Here is a 24,091-nt window from a genome sequence, read left to right on the forward strand (position 1 = left end):
CATTTTGGTGTGTGGCTTTGTAGGGAAGGTAAATACATTAAAATTACAATAAAGGGAGATGTGATGGCAAAAAGCCTGATTTAGTCTAACAATGTGGAATTGGTTATACTCCAATCTAGGATTCCTTAAGACCAGTCTTAATTGTAGCGCACTAATTAACTGTACACTAAATAATTCGTACAACTACAAATTACAGTACTAATTACTATCTTCACTAGAAATCAGTAACCTGGATTCTGTATTTTTATTCATCTCTCTAAAGTCCCAATTGCAAAGCCAGAGTAATCTCCAATTGGGCCAAACAGGATTACACCTTTTCACTGTTAGTTGATCCAAAATGGTTGACACTCTCACACAAGAATATGTGATTCTTTCCTGAAGTAAAAATCCTACATTGTAGCCAGGCCGTTGAACTACAGATGACCTTTCTGTAAATAGGGGACCAAAATATAAGACATTTCAGTGTAGCTAGTCCTCAACTTATAACCATTGAACGATCAGCAGCAACCAGTGGTGCACCACTGGAAAACTTGAAGGACCAGATGAGGGACAGATCATGGGAAAAATTTATTTTGACATGAAAAATCAACACCAACTTGATGGCACATACTCATTTAGTCACGACAATTTCAGTAAGCACATCCATTGGGAAAAACACTATTACTTCTACGGTAATTATTGGGTATTCAGGTGAACTGGTGATCTTATAGAACAGGCATGTCAAACTAGCGATGTCATGTAATGTCGTGTGATGTATCCCAATTTTTTCGCGCAGTTTTGGGATGACACGTCTGGCCTATGGGCCGGCAGTTTGACATGCCTGTTATAGAAGAATCAAATACAGAGATAAAAAGGAAATGAAATGACTGTCAGGGACCTCCATAAATATATAATCAATTCTTTAATTGGTTATTTAAGAAAGCCAAGTTTATTAAATCAACTTATTAAAAGACAAAACAATTGGAATGTCCATATTAAAGAATATGCATACTGTTTTCATAGACACCCTATTTTATCATCTGCAAAGAATGATAATGTGAGGCTTCTTTTTTCCTAGAGAACCTTTCTCATTTTAAAACTCTCTGCAAAATGTCTTTACAGGTACTGCTGCATTATATATACAATGGTCTCTCCCAGCTTCTAATATTTATTGGGGGGGGGGGGTTGTTTAGAGGCCAAGCCATCTCTTTACCACGTTTAAGATCTCCCAAGCTGACAATAGCACATCCTGCTCTTTGCAGGCAGAAAAGGCCTCATTAGGAATGGTGGGTGAAGTGTGATATTTGGGATACTGTGTTATCTTGTCATCCACACCGTGTTCCCTGAGCACATCTATCTGCTCAGGAAGCTTAGCCAGCTCACATCCATAAGATGCTGCCTTATCAGCCAGCTTTGCAAGAGAGAGATTCCTCTCAAAGCTACCTCCCTGGTTGTACTCAACTGCTGTCAGAGTCTTCTCCATAGCCCGGAAAGTCATATACAGCAGCCATTCTGTGCTGCCATTCCCAGCAATGCTGGCTGCTACCTGCAGATCACATTCTGCTTGCCGGAGCCAACGCTTTGCCTCCAGGAAACAGTGATTTGGTTGTGATCTTGAAGAGTTTGGTCCACATCGATGGTATGACCAGAAATCGTAACTGCTGCCGCCACCTCCTCCTCCACCACCACCACCTCTGGTAAATTCATAGTGCCTCTGTTGATGCTGATGAGCTTGCCGATCCCATTCACTCCAACAGTCTGAGAAGTTTCTGTGATAGGAATTGCTACTTTTGGATCCTCCACAGGAGCCATTTTGCCTCATTCCCTTTTCCATCTCCTTGATCTTTTCTTTAAGATACTTGAAGAGTTCATTAGCAGAATCTTCCTGGCCAAGATTTTTATCTGGGTGGTAACACAGATACAATCTTCTAAGGGCTTTCTTCTTCTCCTCTTCTGAAAGTCTCCCAACTTGAGCTAGGCACGCATCTATCTCTTTCTTCACCTCGCTCAGTGGCCGGTGGTGCCAATACTCATTAATATCTGGTCTTACCACTTGGGCAGCATCAGCGGGACCTGTGGGCAGCACTACCAGTTTATTTGAATCGGAAACTGGCTTATTTCTCTTGAAATGGTACAAGTCATAAGCAGTCACTTCTTCTTGCCGATCTCCTCCCAAGTCAATACGATATGTGTGTATTTGACCAGCACCATTCTTCTGTGACTCAAGTACTTCAAGGACAACAGCGTACAGGTAATGCTCCTTGGGCTGGGAAGAATCCAGATAGCCCACATAATCTCCTTTCATAACGGTATGCAGAATGCTCATATCCAGACTGTCATACCATTCCTCAGGGATGTCTTCTCCTGGAGGAGGAAGGTCATAAGCATTTCGGATTGCCTGCTGGTACAGGGGCACTCTGCTTCTCTCTAGGACTCGAGCAATATTTTTAGGCCCCTTGCAAACTAAAATCTCCATGAGGATCCCCATGGCTTTTTGATGAAGTTTTTCTCCCAAAAGCTTGTTAATTTCAATGGCTAGAACTTGAGAAATATGTACTCCCTCTTCCAGACCCATATTTTCCTGGTGAATAAGGTAAATCTTTGTCTTGTCATCTGGCATTGTTGCGACATGCACTATCTCGTTAGGTTCAGTTTCCTCTAAAACTTGCAGGTTGTAGACCATTACAGTGCAGAGCTTTTCACAGCACACCACTTCTAGCTGATCTGGAGAGAAGAGTCCGTCATTCATGTCGTCTATCTCCTCTGTTTTACTCTGCCATTTCAGTAGTGCAATCAGCGCATTGTGGAAATCAAGAGAAACCAGAAGTTCTTTGAAATTGTTCTGAAACTCACAGTGTTCCCGATACATGCACAGTTTCAGAGAGGACTCTTCTAGTTGTTCTTCAACAATGTTATTTAAAGACTTGGGGCAGAGATTTTCAGGTAGCAAGCTCAGAAGTTTCCACTGCTTATACTTGTCCGCTGATATGAAACATTCAGAGAGATCAACCAGAAAGCGAAGTGTGTTTTTCAAAGCAAGGGGTTCTTGACCAGATTGGTAGAAACTAAATACTAAAGTGTTTGATGGATATAGCTTCCCATCGATGCAAGGGAGATAAAGTTCTTGCAGCTTTGAGAAATCCACTGGCTCCTTTGCTTCTTCCAATAGATGGAAGAGGAACTGAGTAGCCCTGAGCACTGCTTTAGTAAGATTGGGTTGCAGGTTCATCCGTTCTGTAGTCTCTTCTTGGATCCTGGCCAGAACACTGGCATAATGATAGATGGTTGGCTTAGTCTGCACTCCAAACTTTTCAAAGACATCTATATAAACCCCTAACTTGGATGGCAGCATGTAGAGGTATGGTCGAAAGTCATTTGAGTGCTGCAAGTCGGCCACCACATTTTTTGCCTCAGCTACTTCATTATCATCTGTCAGTATCACAGGAAGGCCTTTAAGGGAATTCACATCTATCTCTTCCTGTTCTGACAGGAATTTGTACATGCATTTTAGAACGTCTGCCCGAGTTTCCTTCTTTTCTAGGGTATCACAGGTTACTTGACAGACATTACCCAGATTTTCCAAGACCACATCGGTAGGTACTGTGCATATCACTCCAAGTTTTTTTAAAAGATCCCTACCTTCTTTCCCAACACGGTCATTAAAAGAGAAAGCAACAGCTGAAGTCCAAAAGAGTGCAGCGTTGTTTGAACAGTACAAAGAACCTCGGGGTGCCACTGGATCTCTGCAAGGGGCGTATGGCAAATGAAGGCTACACAGTTCATCAGGGAGGCGACGCGGTACAAGGAAACGGATCTTGGACAAAATTGCCAGGAAGGAATTAGACAGTTCATCTTTTGCTCTGGAAAACAGATATTTCAAGAGAGTTTTACTTTTTCCTCGGACATTTTCCGAAGTGGAACCGCTGCTGAAAGCCTCTCGTTCAACCTGGGTAGCACATTTCAAAACATCTTCCTCAGAAATCACCTCCTGCAAACCCACATCCAATAAAAACAGCTTCACTTCCCACTCTTTGATTGGACGCATTGAAGCATAGAATTTCTCTGGTACAAATCGAGAGCTCAATCCCAACTCTTGAAAAATTGTATCATCCTGATAGAAGTATGACACAAGACGCAGCACATTCTCCTTATCCCGAATGAAGGCAAAGGACTTGAATGTTGACACCACAACTGCTTTCTGGGTCTCATACTCTTCATCATAGTGTGACTTGATCATGAAGAGTAACTTTAAGGCTTCCAGTACTTTGGCCTCAGGAAAACTGGGTATCCTAGGCAAAAGTAGCATAAATTGTTGCAAGTCATTCATTTCTCCAATACCAAAGCACTCGCTCAACCTTTGATTCCAACAGGCGTCTCTGAGTAAAACAGTCCTTGCATCCATTTCATAAAATTCCAGAAAGTTCTCACAGAGTTTTGGATTTTTGGATACTAGACGATAGACCTTATCATATGAAACTAGTGATACATATTTTTCTTGATATGTCTCAAAGACAGGCAAAGCTTTCAGTTTTGCTAATGCTTGATTATTCAACTTTTCCAGATCCTTACAGAGAAACCTCAACAGTGAATCATACTCCCAGGATTTGAGTTCTTTCCAGCGTAGGCTACTGTGGGTAGACAGTTGCTCTAGCACTACTATAGGGTCTTCAATCTTTAGCAGCTCTGGATTGATGCAGTATACAGTCAACTCTGGAGGCAACAGGGAGTTATCTAATTTGGCAAAGCCCAGCTTATTAAGAATTTCACAAACTGGGCTTAAGTTATTAGGTATCAATGTACCAAGGGATTCAAGAGGAATCAACTCACTGGAACCATAGACAGGGAGCAGAGAGCATCGTTTGAAGAGAGAAATGAACTTTGCAAATAGCTCGTTCCTTTTTTCCTTATTCCATGTCACACAGATTTGACTTTCAAAGAACTTCCACACTTCCCCTAACCAGCTCTTCTTGCGTTGCTTATCGTTGCCCCAGCTGTCCAGTGTCAACGTCTCTTGTATATAAGCCACAGATTCATCTAATGTAAACTTCTTCAGGAATTCCATTTCTAATAGAAGCTGATTTAGATTGTAATCTGCAAAGGCAGAAAAACAATGCTGACGATGTGGGAAAAGCTCAGAAGCACTGCTCTGCTGATAAACAGGTTCTTGTTGGCTGAAACATCTCAGCACGTTATCATCGGTCAACAGTAATGGAAGTCCTTCCACGCAATTCACGTCATCAGAACACAGTCCACTGAGAGAGCAGGTTAGGAGAGCAAACCAATTGGAACGATTCTTTACAGGGGTTTGATTTAGTGAGCATGGTAAGAAGTTGAGCAGACTTTTCAAAAAATTACAGAGGGAAGGAGAATCAAGAGTCAGTACATCAATTTCCGCCATGACAAATTGCTCATGTATCTCTTGTAACTTTTGAAAGGCAGGGACCAAGCTCATACCCAGCTCCTGAAGAGTGCGCTCAAGAATTTCATCCTCTATTGTATTCTTCAGGAAATAGGGGCCTCTGGTGGAATCCTCTTCTTTAGGTGCACTCCAACACACACTTATTCTTTCAATTCTATGGGCATTTTTGTAATTGACATTTTTCTGATAAACTGGCAACAATGGGAGCTGGTCCTCATGCATCAGTTTATACAGATGGATCACTAACTGCTGCCAAACAGGAGATACATCTTTGGTTACAATTGGGAAATATTGCAAATACTTCTGAGCAAGATGATCATGGCATTTCTGCAGAGTATGGAATTTCAGGGGTTCACTCCCCAGTGTCTGGCACAGGTTTTTAAGTAACTGGCCATATAAAGGGGCCAGCAGATATTGCATGAGTAACCTATTCCAGGTTGAATTGACATCCCCTTCACCGCTATCCTTGCGCAAGTCACGCCGAGCCGAATCCACTGCAAAGTTCCCATTGACATGGATGGGAAGGCCTGTCCTTCCTGGCAGGGGCAATGTGCAGAAAGCCCTCCCACACACTTGTCTATTAAGACAAACAGCCACACCACCATAGGGCAGTAGCATGCCCTCTATGGTCTCTGTGCTGTCCATTCCAATTTGCCTTCCAACCCACCAGATGCTGGGATCATGCAAGAGATTAGTGCTGATCTTCATTTTGTAGAAGACGGTTGCTGGTTTGCTCATCTCCAGGCCTCCTGCTGCAGCTGCCTGCTGCAGATGTTTCTGGTACTCGAGCCTTCCAGGCTCCCCTCCTTCAGTTTCAACCCGCAACAATTCTTTGGGTTTCCTGTCTTCCTCACCCATAACAGAGAAAATTACAGTGCGAATGTGATTGAGGAACATCATGAGGCATTCTGCATCTTCTTTAAGAGCTTCCAACATATTCTCCATATCTATCTCAGACACAGATTTCTGACAAATGGGAGAGGAGGCCGCCCCTGCAGGAGTACGCAGGGGCAACCGGAAAAGTGTGCCCTGTTCCAACTTAAACACATCAGACAAAAAGGTGTCATAAACATTCAAAAAGGCCTCTCTGAAATCTTTTGTGAGGTTGTATTTTGCGCCAGGTGAGACCTCATCAGACTCTGGGAGATAATGCAATGTGGGGTCAAAGACACATAATGTTCTATCCCCTGTGACAAATGCAGGGCAATCTGTCAAATAGTAAACAGTGTTGAATCCCAGGCCGTATTTTCCTATAGCATCCCGCCTTCCTTTTTTGCCACCATAGCCTAAGCGCTGGATCCCCTCAATATCGCTCATTTGGAAGGTCCGGTTGTTATAAATGCAGAGGGCTGGACCTTGAAGAGACTTCCATTCATCACTGAAAACACGCTCTGTTGGATGCTGACGGCGATCCCAAAGGAAATGGATGACACTCGCACCAGCATCGTCAGCGTTCTGCAGCAGCTCTTTCAGCACATCCTGTGAAGAGGGATATTCCTGAAGGATGTTAGACAGGCGGGTACACGAATCCTCCTTAGCTCCAAACTCTGTGCCCCAAAGAGAAAGTTTCTCGATCCGTCTCTTGGACAGTATATGGTGCTTTTTGGTGGATATGCCGCAGCGCACAGCAATTTCTCGTGGAATCATACTATGGCAGAATGGTGTTCCGCTCTCACGTGGGAGCCATGGAGTATCATCAAAAAGCAGCTTAGGCAATTGTCGTAGGACTTTGTCCTGGTCTGGGAAAAACATTTTCTGGGACAAATAAGAATCCAGTTGTTGATCTTCTAGCAAAACTCCAGCAAGCCCTGCAGTGATTAACCTAAGTACAATTTCTAGTTGCTTTACAGAAAGTGGCCGTCCAGCTGCATCCTTAGCCAGGGTTTCCAGGACAGAAGCATAATCATCCAAAGTAAATACATCACGTACACCGATACAATTCCACAGATCCTTTTGTTGCCAGTACTCCTCAGGCAATTTGAAGAGATATGGAATAGCGTCGAAAGCCAGATTGTGAGACACTTTACACACTGGCACAAAGCCAACACTGACCAGGATGAAGGGGAACGTCTGTGCCTTTTGCGCTACCTCCACCCTACCTTGATTGTTCTGGACTACTTCATTGAGAAAAGCATAGCAATTTTGTGCCATCTTAGCCAACTTTTTTGGGGGGAGGGCATTGGAACAAAAGGACGCTGTCTCCAGTTGCTTTAGCACTGTAGTTGCAGATAGTTTGCATTTGACTCCCAGGAATTCCATTATCTCCTCAGAGAGCTTGGAGTTTCCCCCAAGGGCTTTCTTGTCCAGGATTGGTTCAATCAAATGTACCAAGGAATTCAGCTTGTGGTAGTAAATCTCACCGGGGCAGCAGATTTTACGCATATTCCCAGGAAGCACTGCCGGTAAAAAGGGAATATCCCTAAACAAAACCTGGGTAGTATTTCTGGAACTTTCCTGGAGATGGCCATCAAGGAGATCCAAGATACAGCAGACTCTCTGGCATGCTTTGTCGGGGTTCTGATGCCACAAAGCCTCCACAGTTCGGGCTCGGCTTATCAATTCTTCCATTTCCACCCAATCTTTGCTCATGCCAAGATGTTCCAAGCGCAACAGCCTCTCTGGCTTCAGAAATTCTTCACCCATAGGAAAGCAGCCATCTTCAGGACAGTAGAGAGGTGCGACACGGCCCTTTGGGTGTACAAGTTCTTTAATGGTTTTCAGCTTTTCATTTGGAGTAGCAGGAATGCAAGGCAGGGATTTCAGGCACTCATTCACCCTGGCATCATTCATATCTAGGGCACGAAGAATCAGGGCATTACGATCAGGCACTGCAAGCTTAGCAAGGTTGGGTAAAACAAGCTCTTGAAGGAACCGTGCCCAATTATAAGTGTTTAGCACTGAGCTGTTTCTCGGGGTCCAGGTTTTAAAGCTCAATTTAACCTTCTCTGGAAGAGAAACTGCAATCTGTGGTTCTGGTAAGAGTAACGAGAAGGCTCTCACCGCTACAGACCTCAGTTGCGTCTCGCGAACGATATCATCATCCAAAATGCAAGCATGATTAAGCGGGCGCCATTTTTGTCCATCAGAGAAGAGAACTGGCTGCTCCCCATTTACTCCATCGATTAGTGCTTGATAGAAGGCTTTGGCTGCTTCAGTGAAAGGGTACTTGATACTGTGTATATCAGGCCAAAAATCATAATACTCGTACTCCTCCAGCAGATCTTGTTCGTACATGTCTCGGAGCTGAGTTAGTGCCCCAAGCCATGCAGCTGTCACTGAATCTCGTAGCAGTGCTATATTCCACTGGCCCTTTTCTGTGGTATCCCAGAGTCCTTTGCGATTACTAAGCACGGCGAAGGGAGCTGTGAGATGCAGTGGGAGACCTGATTCAATGGGAAGAGGTAAGAAGCAAAAGACACGGCCTTTAAAACCACTTATATCCGGGAGCCATCGCCCAACGGTGGTACTAGGCCGGAGTGGTAAGGCTACCCTAGCAGAAGGAGGCAAGAAATGGATACCCCTTTTTCTTCCCTTTCTGAACAGTTCATCAGCTTCCCCATCAGCTGAGCATGAATGGAGCAGAAAATGGTGGATATTCACAGCTGACTGCCACGTTGTTCTCAATCGTATAAGGGGAACGCCCATCTCATTCAGTACTTCTCTGCTTACTGTCGCCAGTGGCTGCACAACTTCTGGACAACTGGAACCCTGTGCAAGGTAGGAGAGTGACACCTCCTGCACTTTATTGAGGAAAATCAGCAGGTACTGGGACATCTCCTGGAAACCAGTTTCTAGTCCTTTGATCCGGCTGGGTCCAAACGGCTCAGGGCAGATCTGAGATTCTTTGGCCTCCTGTTCAGTGCGGAAAGGCAAACGGATCAGTGTGCCTTGGTATTTCTCCCCAATTCGACATCCAAGAATCCCTCTGAAAGGCCAAAATTGCTCTGGAAAGGAAGCGGCGACTGTGGAGGTCAAATTCAAACGGATGCCCGGTCGGGCTGAACCACGGATATGTTTTTGGAGATGGGTGATATTGGGATCAAAGATGAGGACGGTCTGACCACTGAGAAGGAAAGGCACATCAGTCATATGGTAGACAGTGCAGAAACCTAGGCCAAAGCGACCGATCTTGTCCTCCTGGTGCTCCTTGGTGGCTGCACCTAGTTGGGTAATGTTGGAGAAATCTGCCTCGGTAAACAGCGCATCATTCTGGGCCCAAAGGGCTGGGCCTTGGCAAGTAGCCATGCCAGGATCCAGAAGTCCTTTAGTAGCGTCATGTTGCCGGTGGTCTATTAAGAATCGGCAAGTCTGAGCACCGGCATCCTCGGCATTCTGCAGCAGTTCCTGAAACACATCAGCATCCTGGCTGTACTCCCGAAGGATGTTACGGATTCGGAGAGTGATGGGCTCTGAAGGCCCCCAAGCCTCAAACAGTTCTAAGCCTGACAACTTGGTACTCACCATCTCCACCCCAAAGAAAGCAGCTGTGGCAGAAGAAACCGCTTCATGCACCAAACTGGGTAGGTCTCCATCCAAATCAGCAAGACGGGCACGATCCATGTCACAATACAGTGCTGAACTGGCAGGGCGAAGAGCAAAACCAACCAAACCTATGATCTGCACCGGTATAAGCATTTCCTCTTCCCCATGGTAATCTTGATTGGTAAGCCAGTCCAAGGCAGCTACAAAGAGGAGTAGTTCAGCCTGCGTACCCCCGTTTGGTCTGGCATTAATTTGTTTTGCCAGCTTACGAAGAGCCTGGTCTATATCTTTCTCAGTGGGTGACTGCTGGACACCCCATTCTGCAAAAAGCTGCCTGTACTCTTGGAAATCTGGAGGAACTCGTGGCATTAGGAGTGCAAAGTCCAAATCATTAGGAAAGGACAGTACCACGTCTGTTGGCCACGAGAAGCCCTTCCCATTCCACACTGATGTGTACGTGGGGGGATGCTGGAAATGGAAGAGATGCTGTTGCATGTGTTGATAGATGCTACACAACTTTGCAGTTAACAGGGGTGTCTCTTTAGAGCAATAGGCTTCTACCAGGTCAGCTAAGTTTTCCATCACCTTTTCTGGAGGTGGTAAGCGTTCCAGGCCCAGTTTTTCTGCAGCGGGGGCCCAAAAAGCATTTGTCAGTCCCATGACCTGTCCTACAAGACTTGCATACCTCTCTGAACGAATTGATTCAGGTGCTAGGAAGACTCCAGCTGGCCCAAGCTTAGAGGAATTGACGGCAGGGACCCAAGGCAGGGACCTCAGCTGCTTCAGCATCTCAGGAGATAAGCAGGACAGTAGAGGACTCTCATTGCAAACCCGGATAAGGGCTTGTGACTTGGCCTTGGCAGTTGCTGTTTCACTTACATTCACTTCTCTTGCAGCGGTTATTGCATCTGCTGGAGAGACAGCACTAAGATCTGATTTCAGACCCAGCGTACGAAGCGTTCGCAGCACTGCTTGCTCCTGAAAGGGCCCTTTGGGAAAGTGGATCGGTCTTAATAAAGCCAGCAATGTGCGGTTCTCCGGATCGTAGAGATGACAGGGACGGAGCAATTCTGTTGATCCGCAATCCACAAATGGAAGATCGCAGCACAAAGCTTGTAATTCTCGGCTCTGGCTAAAGAGTGTGTCTCCATTGTGCAGTAACCACAACATGAATTGCTTGGCATCCTCAGCCCGATTTGCATAGGACCCCTTCTTCATTGCTCGGACACACAGCAGGCACAGGTCCGGCGTCCCCAGAAGCTTTCCGCGGATTTTGAAGAGCAAGCTTCGTTCAGCTTCATTGCGACACAAGAGCACAGGCTCCGGAGTCAAGAGATTTGTAGGCACTGGTGGAACCAAAGTCTTTTCTAAAGCCAAATAATCCTGGGCTGATACCAAGGCTGACTTGGAAGGTGGAAGAAGAGAAGGCATCTTGAAGAAGAGTGGCAAGTTAATGAGGACTCTGTTATCTTTTTGAGAGAATGAAACAGCTGTAGAGAGAAAAGCACTCAAACTTTCAATCTGGCAGGTGGACAACAATGTCAGGTGGTCTGTTACATTTGCTACCCCCAGATGGACAAAAGCTTGCAGGACATTGCTAGGTGTGGGTTCTAGAACATATTCTTTCAGTTGTTGGTGGGACCAACTGGAGTCCCAGTTCTGGATCACGGTGCAGCCCAACACTTGCAAAATTTTAGCCACTGCATCTGGCAAGCATTGCCCATTACGCCTCTGGAACATGAGGGTGGGTTGAGGCAAAAGCCGAGCCAACTGAATGCCATTGAGAGAATTGTGCAGAGGAGTCAGTGGTATCATCGGGCATCCTTCGAAGGGTTCCAGGGAAGAAGCACGGTGTGTCAGGAAAGTCCAGAAAGCAGAAATCCACTCAAGGGGAGGCTCGCCAGGATACGCACTGGGACTCCAAATAACAGGAACAGATTTGCTGCTCACCCAATCTCTCGGGAGAGCTCTAGGAAGATTCTTCTCAATGATGGCTTCATTCAAGGAGACCAGATTTTTGAATAACCCTAAAGACAGGAAAGACACAAGGATCAAGTACCAATGTTTGTGCATCTCTGTTGGAGGAACATCTTTGGAGATTCTCAGTCATCTAAGGTCAAGGTTATCTCAAAGGTGCTTTTTCAAAAGGCAACTACACTTCATTTTTTTTGAGGAAAAAGTTTTGCTTCTCATCCAAGAAGCTTCATCAGCTCTAACTGGATGGTGGGGGGATGGAAGGATTTGTTCTGGCAATAGAGTTAGTTCTGACTGGTTAGTTAGTTAGTTAGTTAGTTAATTAGTTCTTCAGAACTAATCCTTCCATCCCCCCACCATTCAGTCAGAACTGATGAAGCTTCTTGGATGAGAAGCAAATTATCTTCCTCAAGGACAGACATGTCAAACACAAGGCCCGGGGGCCAGATCCGGCCCGCGAAGTGGTTTCATGCGGCCCCCGAAGCCATCCTGGAAACAGTGAGGGAACAGCCCCCGCTGCCTTGGCCCTGGCCCAGAGACCCTCCTTCTGCCAGAGACCCTCAGATCTCTCCCACTCCTGCCCAGGCCCTTGATGCGAACCACGTAGAGCTGGCCACGCCCACCCCGTAGGCCATATACACTCTAGCCACGCCCATCCAGTAGGCCACACCCACCCTGGCCACACCCACCTGGCCCCCTGAGGGCAACCGCAACGTTGATGCGGCCCTCAATGAAATTGAGTTTGACACCCCTGCTCAAGGAGAAAACAAAGTTCAGTTGCCTTTTGAAAAAGCACCATTCAGACGTCCCTGTTGGAGCTAAAGAGTTACAGAAGTATTTTTGGTCTGTACTAAAGGCTATATCGCAAAGGTCTGTGAATGGTTTGAGATCACACTGTTGTGGGGTCCTTGGAGGTCTCTGAACATGATTGTTTTCTTGCAGATATTCTATTACCCAACTAGGTAACTTCATGAATGCACCAAGAATGCCTTGGCACTAAGGACCCCACAGTTCAACCCTGAGCTACAAATATTCTCTTCGATAGGTACCACACTCATTTTTCAGCTAATTGCGTTTGATGATTCTAACGAGAATGTCGACATGCTATTGGAATGTTAGTCTAGAAGCAAGGAGATTTAAGGTTCAAACCACCATTCTGGTTCAGAAAGCTTACTTTTCAGTCTTTGCAGCGAGTAGCATTATTACATTCACTCTGGGCCTGATCCAAGGCGGACTTGACAGTCTTACATACTCAAATGACCTCTGACGGCACTTTTGTGGCCAGAAGTCAAAACGTCTCATTTACTCTACAACTGACAAAAAGAACCTTTGACTTCCTTCAGGGGAAAGTTGCATTTGCCCTTTGTTTTCTATTGGAAGGTAATCCTGAATCCCGAGAAGACGAATCCTCCTCCTCCTTTACTGAACCACAAATTAAAACCAGAAAGGTGGTGAATGACTTCCCTCTTCTAACTGCACCAGTAAGTCAGGTGTATCCTACACTGAGTAGCAATTGCAATATGGAAAAGCTCACTGTCCCTTCTTCTAGTCTGTTCTCAGAGGGCATCTGCCTGCTATGTGTCTACATGGACATGCTAAGACCCGATCATATTGTCCTTCAGGCAGATCCAAATAATTCCATCCTCTCCAACCAATATCCCACTGAGATGGTGGGAGATGCAGTCAACTGGATAAGGCTGCACCCAGCCACTCTAATGGGATGGAACAATTACCTTGAGGAACATGAAGGAGAGCCACAACTCAAGAAAGCGCTACTGTTGTTTTAGTTGTGGCTCTTCTTTCTGTTCCTCAAGGTTATTCTCACAGCCTATTACACTACCTAGGGGCTCACATATGGGACAATAACAACGTACCTTTTTTGGCAATTGCCTCCAAATGGTTCAGCAACACAGGAGTTAGATCTTTGGGAAGAAACTGGTTGGCCAAACCAGGCAAAAGAATTCTACAAAACCAAGAGAAAAGTTCCATAAACTACAAACTACCAAGAAGGTCAAGAAAATGGATCTTACTCTATATATTTTAAGGTTTGTAAATACTACACAGGCTCATCAAATATTAAGGCAATCTGCTTTATTTACCAAATTGGCAAGCTTAATCCTTCACGCTCTTGCTGCCATCTCCCTGGATGATGTCTGTTACTTTGAATAGTATCTTTCATCTTTTTCTAAATAAACAAGTGCTTTTTCCGTTTTCTACAAGTCAGCTACCATTCTTACCTTTTTAGTATGCTACCTGGTCTATCTGGCAAAATACAAAGTGATGCAGCTTTCCATTTAATTTTCTTTGCCTAGAACATAAGACGTCTTAGGAAATAAAGGTATGTTCAGTCCAAGATTTAGAGTGTGACATCTCTAAATGCATCTCTTGACACTGACCTTCAGCTGTTCTGGAACAAATCAGTAAAGTTCTGCTTCCCTTTATCCTTAAAGCATTTTAATTTAATCTAATTTAATTTAATAATATTTCTATACCGCCCTTCTCCCTGAGGACTCAGGGCGGTTCACAGGGCAAAGTAAAATACAAAATACAAACATTAAAAAAGATTAAATGAATTGCCCAAGTTAAAACAATTAATATACAATTATAAAACCCCAAAGATCAAATTAAGAATACAAAAAATAAAAACCCCCACCAATCCCCATCAGGCTAGGCCGGCTTGTACAAACAAAAACGTCTTGAGATCGCGACGAAAGGAGCGAAGATCGGGCGCCATCCGGAGCTCTACCGGTAACTGATTCCACAGCTCCGGAGCGCCCACAGAGAAGGATCTCCCCCTGGGGGCCACCAATCGACATTCTCTGATCGGTGGCACCCTGAGGAGGCCCTCTCTGTGGGAACGCACAGGGCGCAGGGAGCTTGATGCCGGCAGCAGATGTTCCCTAAGGTACTCCGGCCCCATGCCATGGAGGGCTTTGAACACCATTACCAGTACCTTGAATCTCACCCGGAAGGCAACTGGCAACCAATGCAGCTCACGGAGCAAAGGTGTAACGTGGGAGTATCGGGAGACTCCCAACACAACTCTCGCGGCTGCATTCTGTACCAGTTGGAGTTTCCGGGTGGTCCTCAAGGGCAGCCCCATGTAGAGAGCGTTGCAGTAGTCCAGGCGAGAGGCCACGAGCGCATGAGTGACTGTGCATAAATCATCCCGGCTAAGATAGGGCCGCAACTGGCGCACCAGGCGAACCTGGGCGAAAGCCCCCCTAGTCACAGCTCCTATATGGTCTTCCAAGGTGAGCCGTGAATCTAGGAGGACTCCCAAGTTGCGAGCCCTATCTACGGGGGGTAATAGTTCACCCCCCATAGCCAAAGGTGGAATGTCCGAATAAACCCGGGATGAAGATATGCAAAGCCACTCAGTCTTGTCGGGGTTGAGTTGAAGTCTGTTCCTCCCCATCCAGACCCGAACCGCCTCCAGGCAACGGGACATCACGTTGAGGGCATCACTGGGGTGGTTTGGGGTCGAAAGGAAAAGTTGGGTATCATCAGCATACTGATGATACCCAACTCCAAAACCACGAATGATCTCACCCAGCAGTTTCATGTAGATGTTGAACAGGAGAGGCGAGAGGACCGACCCCTGAGGAACTCCACAAACGAGAGACCTCGCGGTCGACCTCTGCCCTCCTGCCAACACTGACTGCGAACGTCCCTGGAGATAGGAGGAGAACCACTGTAAGACTGTGCCTCCCACTCCCAGTCCCCTGAGACGCCGCAGCAAGATACCATGGTCGATGGTATCGAAAGCCGCCGAGAGGTCTAATAGGACTAGAACAGAGGAATATCCCCTGTCCCGAGCCCTCCAGAGATCATTTACCAGCGCGACCAATGCCGTCTCCGTGCTGTACCCGGGCCTGAAACCCGATTGGTACGGGTCTAGATAATCCGCTTCATCCAGGACCAGAGGGAGCTGATGCGCCACCACACTCTCAACAACCTTCGCAAGAAAGCGAAGGTTGGAGACAGGACGAAAGTTGTTCAATACAGCTGGGTCCAAGGCAGGCTTCTTGAGGAGAGGCCTCACCACCGCCTCTTTCAAGACGGCGGGGAAGCTACCCTCACTCAAAGAAGCCGATATAACTGCCTGGAACCAGCTGCGTGTTCTCTCCCGGGCTGCATATACCAGCCAGGAAGGGCACGGGTCTAATAAACATGTGGTGGTGCTCAGCCTCCCCATGATCCTGTCCACTTCCTCCGGAGTCACAGAATCAAACTCATCCCAGATGGTATCGACAAGACCGCCCGTGTCCTGATCGCCAGACTCTGCCCAGTCAGAGTCCAAACCGGTCCGAATCCGAGCGATTTTGTCCGACAGATGCTGGTTAAACTCCTCGGCACGACCCTGCAAGGGATCCTCCCTCACCTCCTGATTTAGGAGGGAGCGAGTCACCCTGAACAGGGCGGCCGGGCGATTATCTGCGGACGCGATAAGGGTGGCGAAGTGGTTAGACCTCGCCTCCCTTATCGCAGCGAGATAAGACCTAATGTAGGCTCTTAGACGCAATCGGTCGGCTTCGGATCGGCTGGATCTCCAACCGCTCTCTAGGCCCCGTCTCCGACGCTTCATCTCCCGGAGCTCCACAGAGAACCATGGAGCTCGACGGGATCTGCACCGGGTCAGGGGCCGCAGGGGTACAACTCGGTCAAGAGCCTCAGTGGCCGTCCTTTCCCAGGCTTCCACTAAGGCATCTGCCGAGCTGTGAGCAAGGGAGGCAGGTGGGGACCCCAGCGCCGCCTGGAACCTCTGGGGATCCATTAAGCGTCTGGGGCGGTACCATTTAATTGGTTCCATGCACCCACGGCGGGGGGTGGCAAAACGGAAGACCAGCCGCAGGAGATGATGATCGGTCCATGACAGGGGCAAAATAATTGGAGAGCCCCCACCAAGATCATCTAACCACCGTCCAGATAAGAAAACTAAGTCAAGGGTGTGGCCTCCCTCATGAGTCGGTCCCAAAATTACTTGCGTCAGGTCCATGGCCGTCATGGAAGCCATGAACTCCCGAGCCAACTCAGATGATCCTCCCAGCGATGGTAGATTGAAGTCCCCCAAAACTATGAGTTTCGGGAACTCAATCACCAACCCAGAGAGGACATCGAGCAGCTCAGGCAGGGCTGCTGCTGCGTGACTAGGCGAAAGGTACACCAGCAGCAAGCCCAACTGAGCACCAGGACCGCATCTCAGAAAGAGAGACTCACACCCGACAAACTGGGGAACGGTGGCCTCCCGCGGACACAAGGTCTCCCTCATAACAACAGCCACACCCCCACCCCTACCCTGAGCCCGAGGCCGGTGCAGCACCCGGAAACCTGGTGGGCAAAGGTCGACCAGAGGAATCCCGCCCTCTGGGCCCAACCACGTCTCCGTGATGCAAGCCAGGTCCGCCTGCTCACCCTCGACCAAGTCACGGACGAGAGGAGCCTTATTAGAGACAGACCTGGCGTTCAAATACACCAGCCGGAGCTCGGGAGGCTGCACACCCTGCACACCCTCACTCCCGGGACTTTTGAATTTTGAATTTCTACCTTAACAGATGTTCAAGGGTGACTAAATTCAAAGCAGGAGGTATAGTATGTTGAAGGAGGAAGAAAGGGAAGACAGAATTAGACGATTTGGGGTGGGGGTGGTGTGGAGGGAGGCTGCTCACCTGGGAAAGTCAGGATTCTCAACAAACACGGTCTCTCCAGCATCTCCAAAGCAGGTGTAGTGCCCATTAGCTGTTGGAAGTAGGGGCAGATCCTCCAGTTCCAGGTAACATCCATCTTCAACCAAATATTCCAGTAACAACTTTTTCTCAGATTCTGTGAGCCAATTCCAGATGTTGGCAGCAGCACGTTGCAGAGCCCTTCCCACAAACTTGGCTGTGGCTTCCTGCACTACTGTCCCATCTTTTGCACCCAATACCAAGGCTTGACGCACGTGAGGAGGGGCTGCTGCCAGCGGTGATCCTGCCAAAAGGAGGGCCTTCTCCAGCACTGGGCCTATGGGCTTATCCAAGACTGGCTTTGGCAAAAGGATGGCTTCAGATGGATGGAGCAAGCGAGGGTTCCCCTCTCCAACCCTCACCAAGAGTTTCATGTCCCTTAACCTCTGGCATATTTCAGTTACTAGAGGCTTGTACCGGAGTTGTTGGCTATGAGTTGGGTCTGGCCATGCCCCATATGGGTCACCAGGACAGGAGGAGGCCAGCACCACCATTTGACAATAAGCAACAGGCAGTACCTCCTCCATAAGTAAGTGGTTCCAACGGCCCTCAGCCCCCCGTGCCTGGGACCCCTCTTCAGACCACTGCACATGCCTCCGGTCATCAGTGAGTTGAAAGGGAGCACTGATGTGCAGTGGCAATCCAGTGACATTTTCCTCAGTGGCTGGGAGAGGCAAGACACAGCTAAGGCGGCCGGCGCATCTGTCCTGCAAACAGTAGGCCAAGGATAATGCTGGTGTGGATCTCACCTTCTCAGCCAGGTCCCACAAACCTGGGAGAGCATTTTGTTTTGCTTCTGCTGACAATATGAGCCACTCACAGCTGGCAGCTTTAGCAATCCCAGTACCTTGTAAAGCAAGAGTTTTGATGCAGCCATTGGTCTCCAGTGTGGCACCAAGATTGTAATCAGCAAATATTTCTGAGATACTTCTGTTTCTTCCCTGGCTCAGAGATGCTTTGCTTGGTTTTTGCACGTCTTGAACAGCATTTGACTCACAATATGGATGAGTTGACACATCAGCCTTCAGCAGCTCACAGATGGAACCACTAGAACCAACAATGCCCAGAGTCAGTTTCTGGATGTTCCTGAGAAACAGCAAGCTAATGGGGGCATCATTTAAGAATGAGCGCAGCAGTTCCTGCACCCGTTGTGCACTGTAGATGTTGTCTGAGATCTTGGAGGGGCTCTGCCGAATAGGAAAGCGAAAGAGGGTGCCAGGGAAGTAGCCCTTGACTGCTGGGCAGGGTTTACCAAGGGAGTCCAGTGTTGCCCAGAATGGTTGGAATTGATCCGATGCCTCCTCCCATTCCTCTATACTCCACAGCTGACCTCCTTCCTCAAGTGCTGTTTGCTGCGTGTCCAGCACTCCCAAAAATTCACCAGAGAGAATTGATGGAAAATCTGAAGGATGAGAAGGAACATTTAGCTTCACAAACATGCAGGGAACACTCCTACTTCAATTACTTTCCTCCTTTCTTATTTCAGTACATATAAGTCAGTAGTAGCCACTGCATTATTTTATCTTGGTTATTGACAGTGTTGTACCTGCTTAATACTTGGACCACCAGGAAATATTAATGTGGACTAGATCAGTGCTTTTCAACCGATGGAACGCCTACCACCAGTGGTACTTTGGCACGTGGCAATTGATATGCGGCCCTCCTAGACAAATGTTGTGGGGGAGGGGAATGAGCTGAGCGACGCAAGCCTCAGGGAGAGTCAGCTGGAGCTGCAGGATTGTCTGGGCTCGGCAGAAGCTCCAGGAGTGCAGGCAGAGCTCCAGCTGATTGGCACTTCTGGAAGCAGCGCGGAGCTGAAGGTAAACTGAAGAAAAATGGGGGAGGGAGGAGAGGATATGTTTTGGTGGGAAAGGAAAAAAAACAGGAAAAAAGACAGGGAAGAGAAGAAGCTGTGGAAGGAGAGCTCAGCAGGCAGGGAGAAAAAAGAGACAGGGAAGAAGCAGCAGCTGTTGCTGGAAGAATAGGGCCCTGGTTCGTTTTCTCCAGCCAGGAGAATGCAATCAGCACTGATGAAATGAAAAGCCAGGAGACGACCATGTCGGAAAGAAGGTTGGCTCATTTCAGAAGCCAGTGGGTTCCTGGTCAGCTGGAAGCTTGGATGGATTACCATAAGGATTTTTATGTAGTTTTTACAGCGTTTTGTAATTCAGAAGCTCAATTTGTGTGCTTTGGTTATTGGACTATTTTACTCTGTTTTACAAAGTCTAGCAATGAGCCCAAAGTGTTGGCTTCCATAGGTTTCATTCCTTTAAACAAATGTAATTAGTTTTACCCCCTTATCTTGAGTCTGTCTATGGCTTTTAGCAAGTTTTCTCTGTAGGTAAACAGGCTTAATTTAAAGTTATCACTTTTCACAATTGCTGGAGCCTTTTAGGCTCTGATTGCTACATTGTTTAAACTGTGACAGGCCCAAGGCAGCTTAAGGAAAAACAACAACAAAAAACAGTTTAGTGTTTCTGGGAGACTTTTGTGAGCCTTTCTTGCTTTGCGCTTGATTCCTGTGTCTTTAAGGGTACAGAGAACGGACCGGGGGGGGGCACATTCTTACTACACTGTGGAAGGAGAGCTAAGAAGAGGAGAGGGAGAGAGGAAGAAGGGCCGACCAACCAGCTTTTTTTTTAGTCATCAAATTTTCAACACCTTGCTAAGCACTGGTGGTACTCAAATATTGTCATGTCCTAAAAGCGGTACAATCTGTGAAAAGGTTGAAAAGCCCTGGACTAGATAACCAGGCAATGAACCCCAAGAAAAGCCGAGTGATTGCACTGGGACAATATTGTGTAAAACAAAGTTGAAAATGGCAGGGAATGGCAAAGGGCAACTATTATTGGATAGTTGCTAAGCAAAGAGCAAATGCACTCAGCAGAGCTGAATTTCACTCTGCAGCAGTGTTTCCCAACCTTCGCAATTTTAAGATGTGTGGACTTCAACTCCCAGAATTCTGGGAATTGAAATCCACACATCTTATAATTGACAAGGTTGAGCAACACCGTTCCAGAGTATCTTCACGTTGCTAGATGCTCACATATCGCATTACGTTCTAACAGTCATTCCTTCGGGCTAAATCAGACCAGACAAATCCCATTAAGGCTTAGTGCCCTGTACAAACCTTATTGCGCTAAACCAGTTATTACATTCACAGTACGTTACAATTTGCTGGATTTGCACAAATCAATAAATGATAAGCCACAGTTGATAAATCAGGCGGCACAGTGTGATTGGTTTTAACCTAAGGCAATGTGTGAAGCTAAACATTAGGATACTTTTGACAAAAAAGCAACTCCTCCCTTATCTAAAATACCTGGGATGTGTCTTCCTGGATTTCATATATACAAAGCGCAAAGTCCTTTTTCTTGAAACACTTCAGAATTTGGGCAGTGGCGGTAAAAGGAAAAACTATGCCCAAGAAATGTTTTCAGAAATGTGTGTCGGTTTTGAGATTTGCTCTCTCCTAAATCAAGACGTGCAGAGCTACTCACCAGTAATATGGTAGACAGAATTGAAGCCTAAGCCGAATCTACCAACTGTAGATGGATCGTCTTCCTTATGACTGATGCCGGGACTTTTGATCCCCTCCCAGTCATCCTCAGAGAAAATGCCATTATTGTAAGCCAGAAGTGCAGGTCCTAAGAGAGAAAAACGTGGACTAACATATATTCCTTTTTTAACATGAGGGATTACAGTGTCGTAAAAGAGATCTTATTCCTTGTAATTCCTGGAAATGGTTAATGGACAAAGAGAACTCCACCTCCTGCCCATACACATCTTGCTCCCTTCCTTCTCATCTTGTCAATTTTAAATTAATTTAAATTAATTTGAGCGTTTATTTATTGTTTCCATGTTTTATCATTTTTATGATTGTAAGCCACCTAAAGTTGCCTCTAGGAATGATGGACAGCATAGAAGTTTACACAGATGCATACATGCAGGGCTTTTTTTCTAAAAAAAAAAGGTGTCGGAACTCAGAGGTGCTGTCACTGGGAGCAATGCCGGTGTCTGTAAGAACCCCCTCTTGCTACAGCATCGTGGCCTGTCTTTTGCACCCCCGCCCCTGCGGCTTGGAGCCACAGGCTGCAGGGATTCTCCTCTCCACAGCTGCCGTAGGGATTCCCCTCCCTGCAGTTGCCACGCTGCAGCCCATGCTGAGCCCCACCCAGAGCTGCGCCGAACCCCGATCCAGAGCTGTGTTCATCGCGGCAGCGGTCTCCGACGCTGAACAGCTGACGGCCTCCAGCACCATCCCTGACACCAGCTGAAGACGCCCCAGCCACAGAGCGCTGCATCGGGCCACCCGGCGTCTCCAGCGCCAAACAGCTGATGGCCTCTGGCCCTGGCACTCATTCACTTACTGCCCCGTCACTTCCAAACGCAGTAAGTGAGCGAGCAAGTGGCATTTGGAAGCATTTAGAAGCAACGGGGCAGTAAGTGAGTGTGTGAAGGAGCAAATGGTGTTTGGAAGCGACGGAGCAATAAGTGAGCAAGCGAGCAAGAGGCCTTTGAAAGAGACGGAGTAAGTGGGGGAGAGACTGAACGAGGTGCCTTTGAAAGAGACGGAAGAGTGAGCGAGCGACTGGAGACTTGTGAGCACAGTGTGAGTGGGGGGCTTTTGCGAGTGAAGGGTGAGAGAAAAAGGGGAAAGTGAGGGGGAGAAGGGAAAAAGAAAAGACACTGACTTCTGACTTCCTCTTTTGCAGGAGCAGAAGGAAGCATTAACATTGAACCTCAACTTTTTACTTTTCTATAACATTATAAACTAGCCATTTCTATAATAGCATTTTCAAAATAGAAGATATTATGGGTGAGTAAGTGTGACAGAAAGTGATAAGATTCTTAACTGAAATGTACAAAGAATATGGAAGATCTATGCAAGGACTTAATGTGGTTTTGGGAACACTTCCTGAAACGTAACGTCAGCTGACATTTAGGGCTGAGTTGGTGTCTTTCATTTTTTTTAATGTGGCTTGTTTGAACCTGGAACAAATCTCTTGTTCTTTATTGTTTTGGTTTCCAAAACTTTATTTCTTCTGAGTTAATGTATGATTCACTTTCCCATTGGATGAACCATTTCTATTTCTTGGACTTTTCCTTCTGTTATTTTTCTTTGTGAGGTTTTTGTTTTTTGTTTTTCTTTTTGGAGATATCAACTTTTAAATGCAGTGTGTTAAAGCAATTCAACACGGATTTTTCCTTTTTTTCAAAATACAATAGCCTCTCATTATAATAATTGAGAGCCAGCGTTGCTAGCAATTGTAAGGGCTGAAGTTAATTTAAAGGGATTTGATAAAGTAAATCATAGTCTCCTTTTTGATAAAGTGGAAAAAATGGGCTTAATGGCCCCACTGTGCATGGATTCACAGTTGACTTCAGAGTCATCCTGGTGAGATAGTCAGCATATAAATTTAATAAATAACTTTTTTTTTCAAATAACCCCTATCAGGAATTGAATTTGAATGAAGTTTCAGAAAAGCAAATGTCCTGTGCTGGTGGTACTAAGCTCCCAAATATCTAGCATGTGATAAATGAATTCTCCCTAATAAAAATAACTTCCTGCCTTTTTCTAATCATCATTTCTTCCCTACATCAATTTGAAAAGTAAAACAAAGTGAAACAAACCACTACTCCCTCCATGCAGGGAAAATTTCCTTGAGTCATATTTGGATATCCTATTTGCAAATAATATCTTACTTACCTAGTTGAGATGGTGTAGTTGGGGAGCAGGGAGGAATGCGAAGTTCCTGCCTTTGCTACAACTTGCCTGTGCAACATTTGCCGGCCGGGTCTTTTGGCAAGCTCAGCAGCAATTCCTATTGGCTTTCGAAAGCCAATAGCATAGTTGACTCAGGAATTCTGGGAGTTGAAGTCCATGAATCATAAAACAGCAAAGCCTGCAATAGGTTTAAGCCAATAGCAACACAGCTTGTGCAAAAGCTTTTTTCCCCCCAAAAAAAGGTGCCGGAACACTGTTCTGAGCATTCTATGAGAAAAAAAGGCCTGCATACATACATACATACACAGAGATACATAATTCTTCATGTCTATAAATTCCCACTCATAGCTGAGATAACGAAAGAACACAATTTTGTAGCCTGGTGGCATCTTGTCGGTCCTTCAAGGCAGGACAAATAAAAACCGACAGGGTTGGGATTTTAGGAATAAATAATTATATTTAGGTAGACTTGAGTCAGACTCTTGAAAGTTTATCCAAGTTTCTCTCTGTCCCACCTTATAATAAAACAACATCAAGGCATGGTTATTTTTACTTTCTTTCTCACATTCCCCCTTTTCTCAAGGCTTCCAATCTTTTCTGGTCATTCAATACCACTCATTCATCCTCATTGTAAATTTGAAGTGTTGCTGAAAGAGTGGATGTTAAATGAAGGCTACTTGCATCAAAACTGGAATTGTGGACCCAACTAGTTCACTCAGAGATACAATTAGCCTCCAAAAACCCCTTTCTTGACAACCTTCTCAAGTGGGCCAGACAGAAAAC

The 24,091-nt window shown here is 46.3% G+C and overlaps 1 protein-coding gene across 2 annotated transcripts in view; it reads right to left on the reverse strand.

The window, feature by feature from the left end:
• Positions 1–548: 548 nt before the first annotated feature.
• Positions 549–24,091, reverse strand: part of LOC308677733 (sacsin-like) — a 30,228-nt gene continuing 6,685 nt past the window's right edge. For both annotated transcript variants that reach the window (XM_081344388.1, XM_081344387.1), the window contains exons 5-8: positions 21,081–21,227; positions 17,524–18,982; positions 13,729–13,817; positions 549–11,907 (exon numbers count right to left, since the gene is read on the reverse strand). In XM_081344388.1, the coding sequence (XP_081200514.1) occupies positions 1,169–11,907; positions 13,729–13,817; positions 17,524–18,982; positions 21,081–21,227 (12,434 nt within the window). In that variant the 3' untranslated portion in view covers positions 549–1,168. The remainder of the gene's footprint in view (positions 11,908–13,728; positions 13,818–17,523; positions 18,983–21,080; positions 21,228–24,091) is intronic.

Source organism: Vipera berus (assembly GCF_964194415.1).
Source record: "Vipera berus genome assembly, chromosome: Z".
Lineage (NCBI taxonomy): Eukaryota > Metazoa > Chordata > Lepidosauria > Squamata > Viperidae > Vipera > Vipera berus.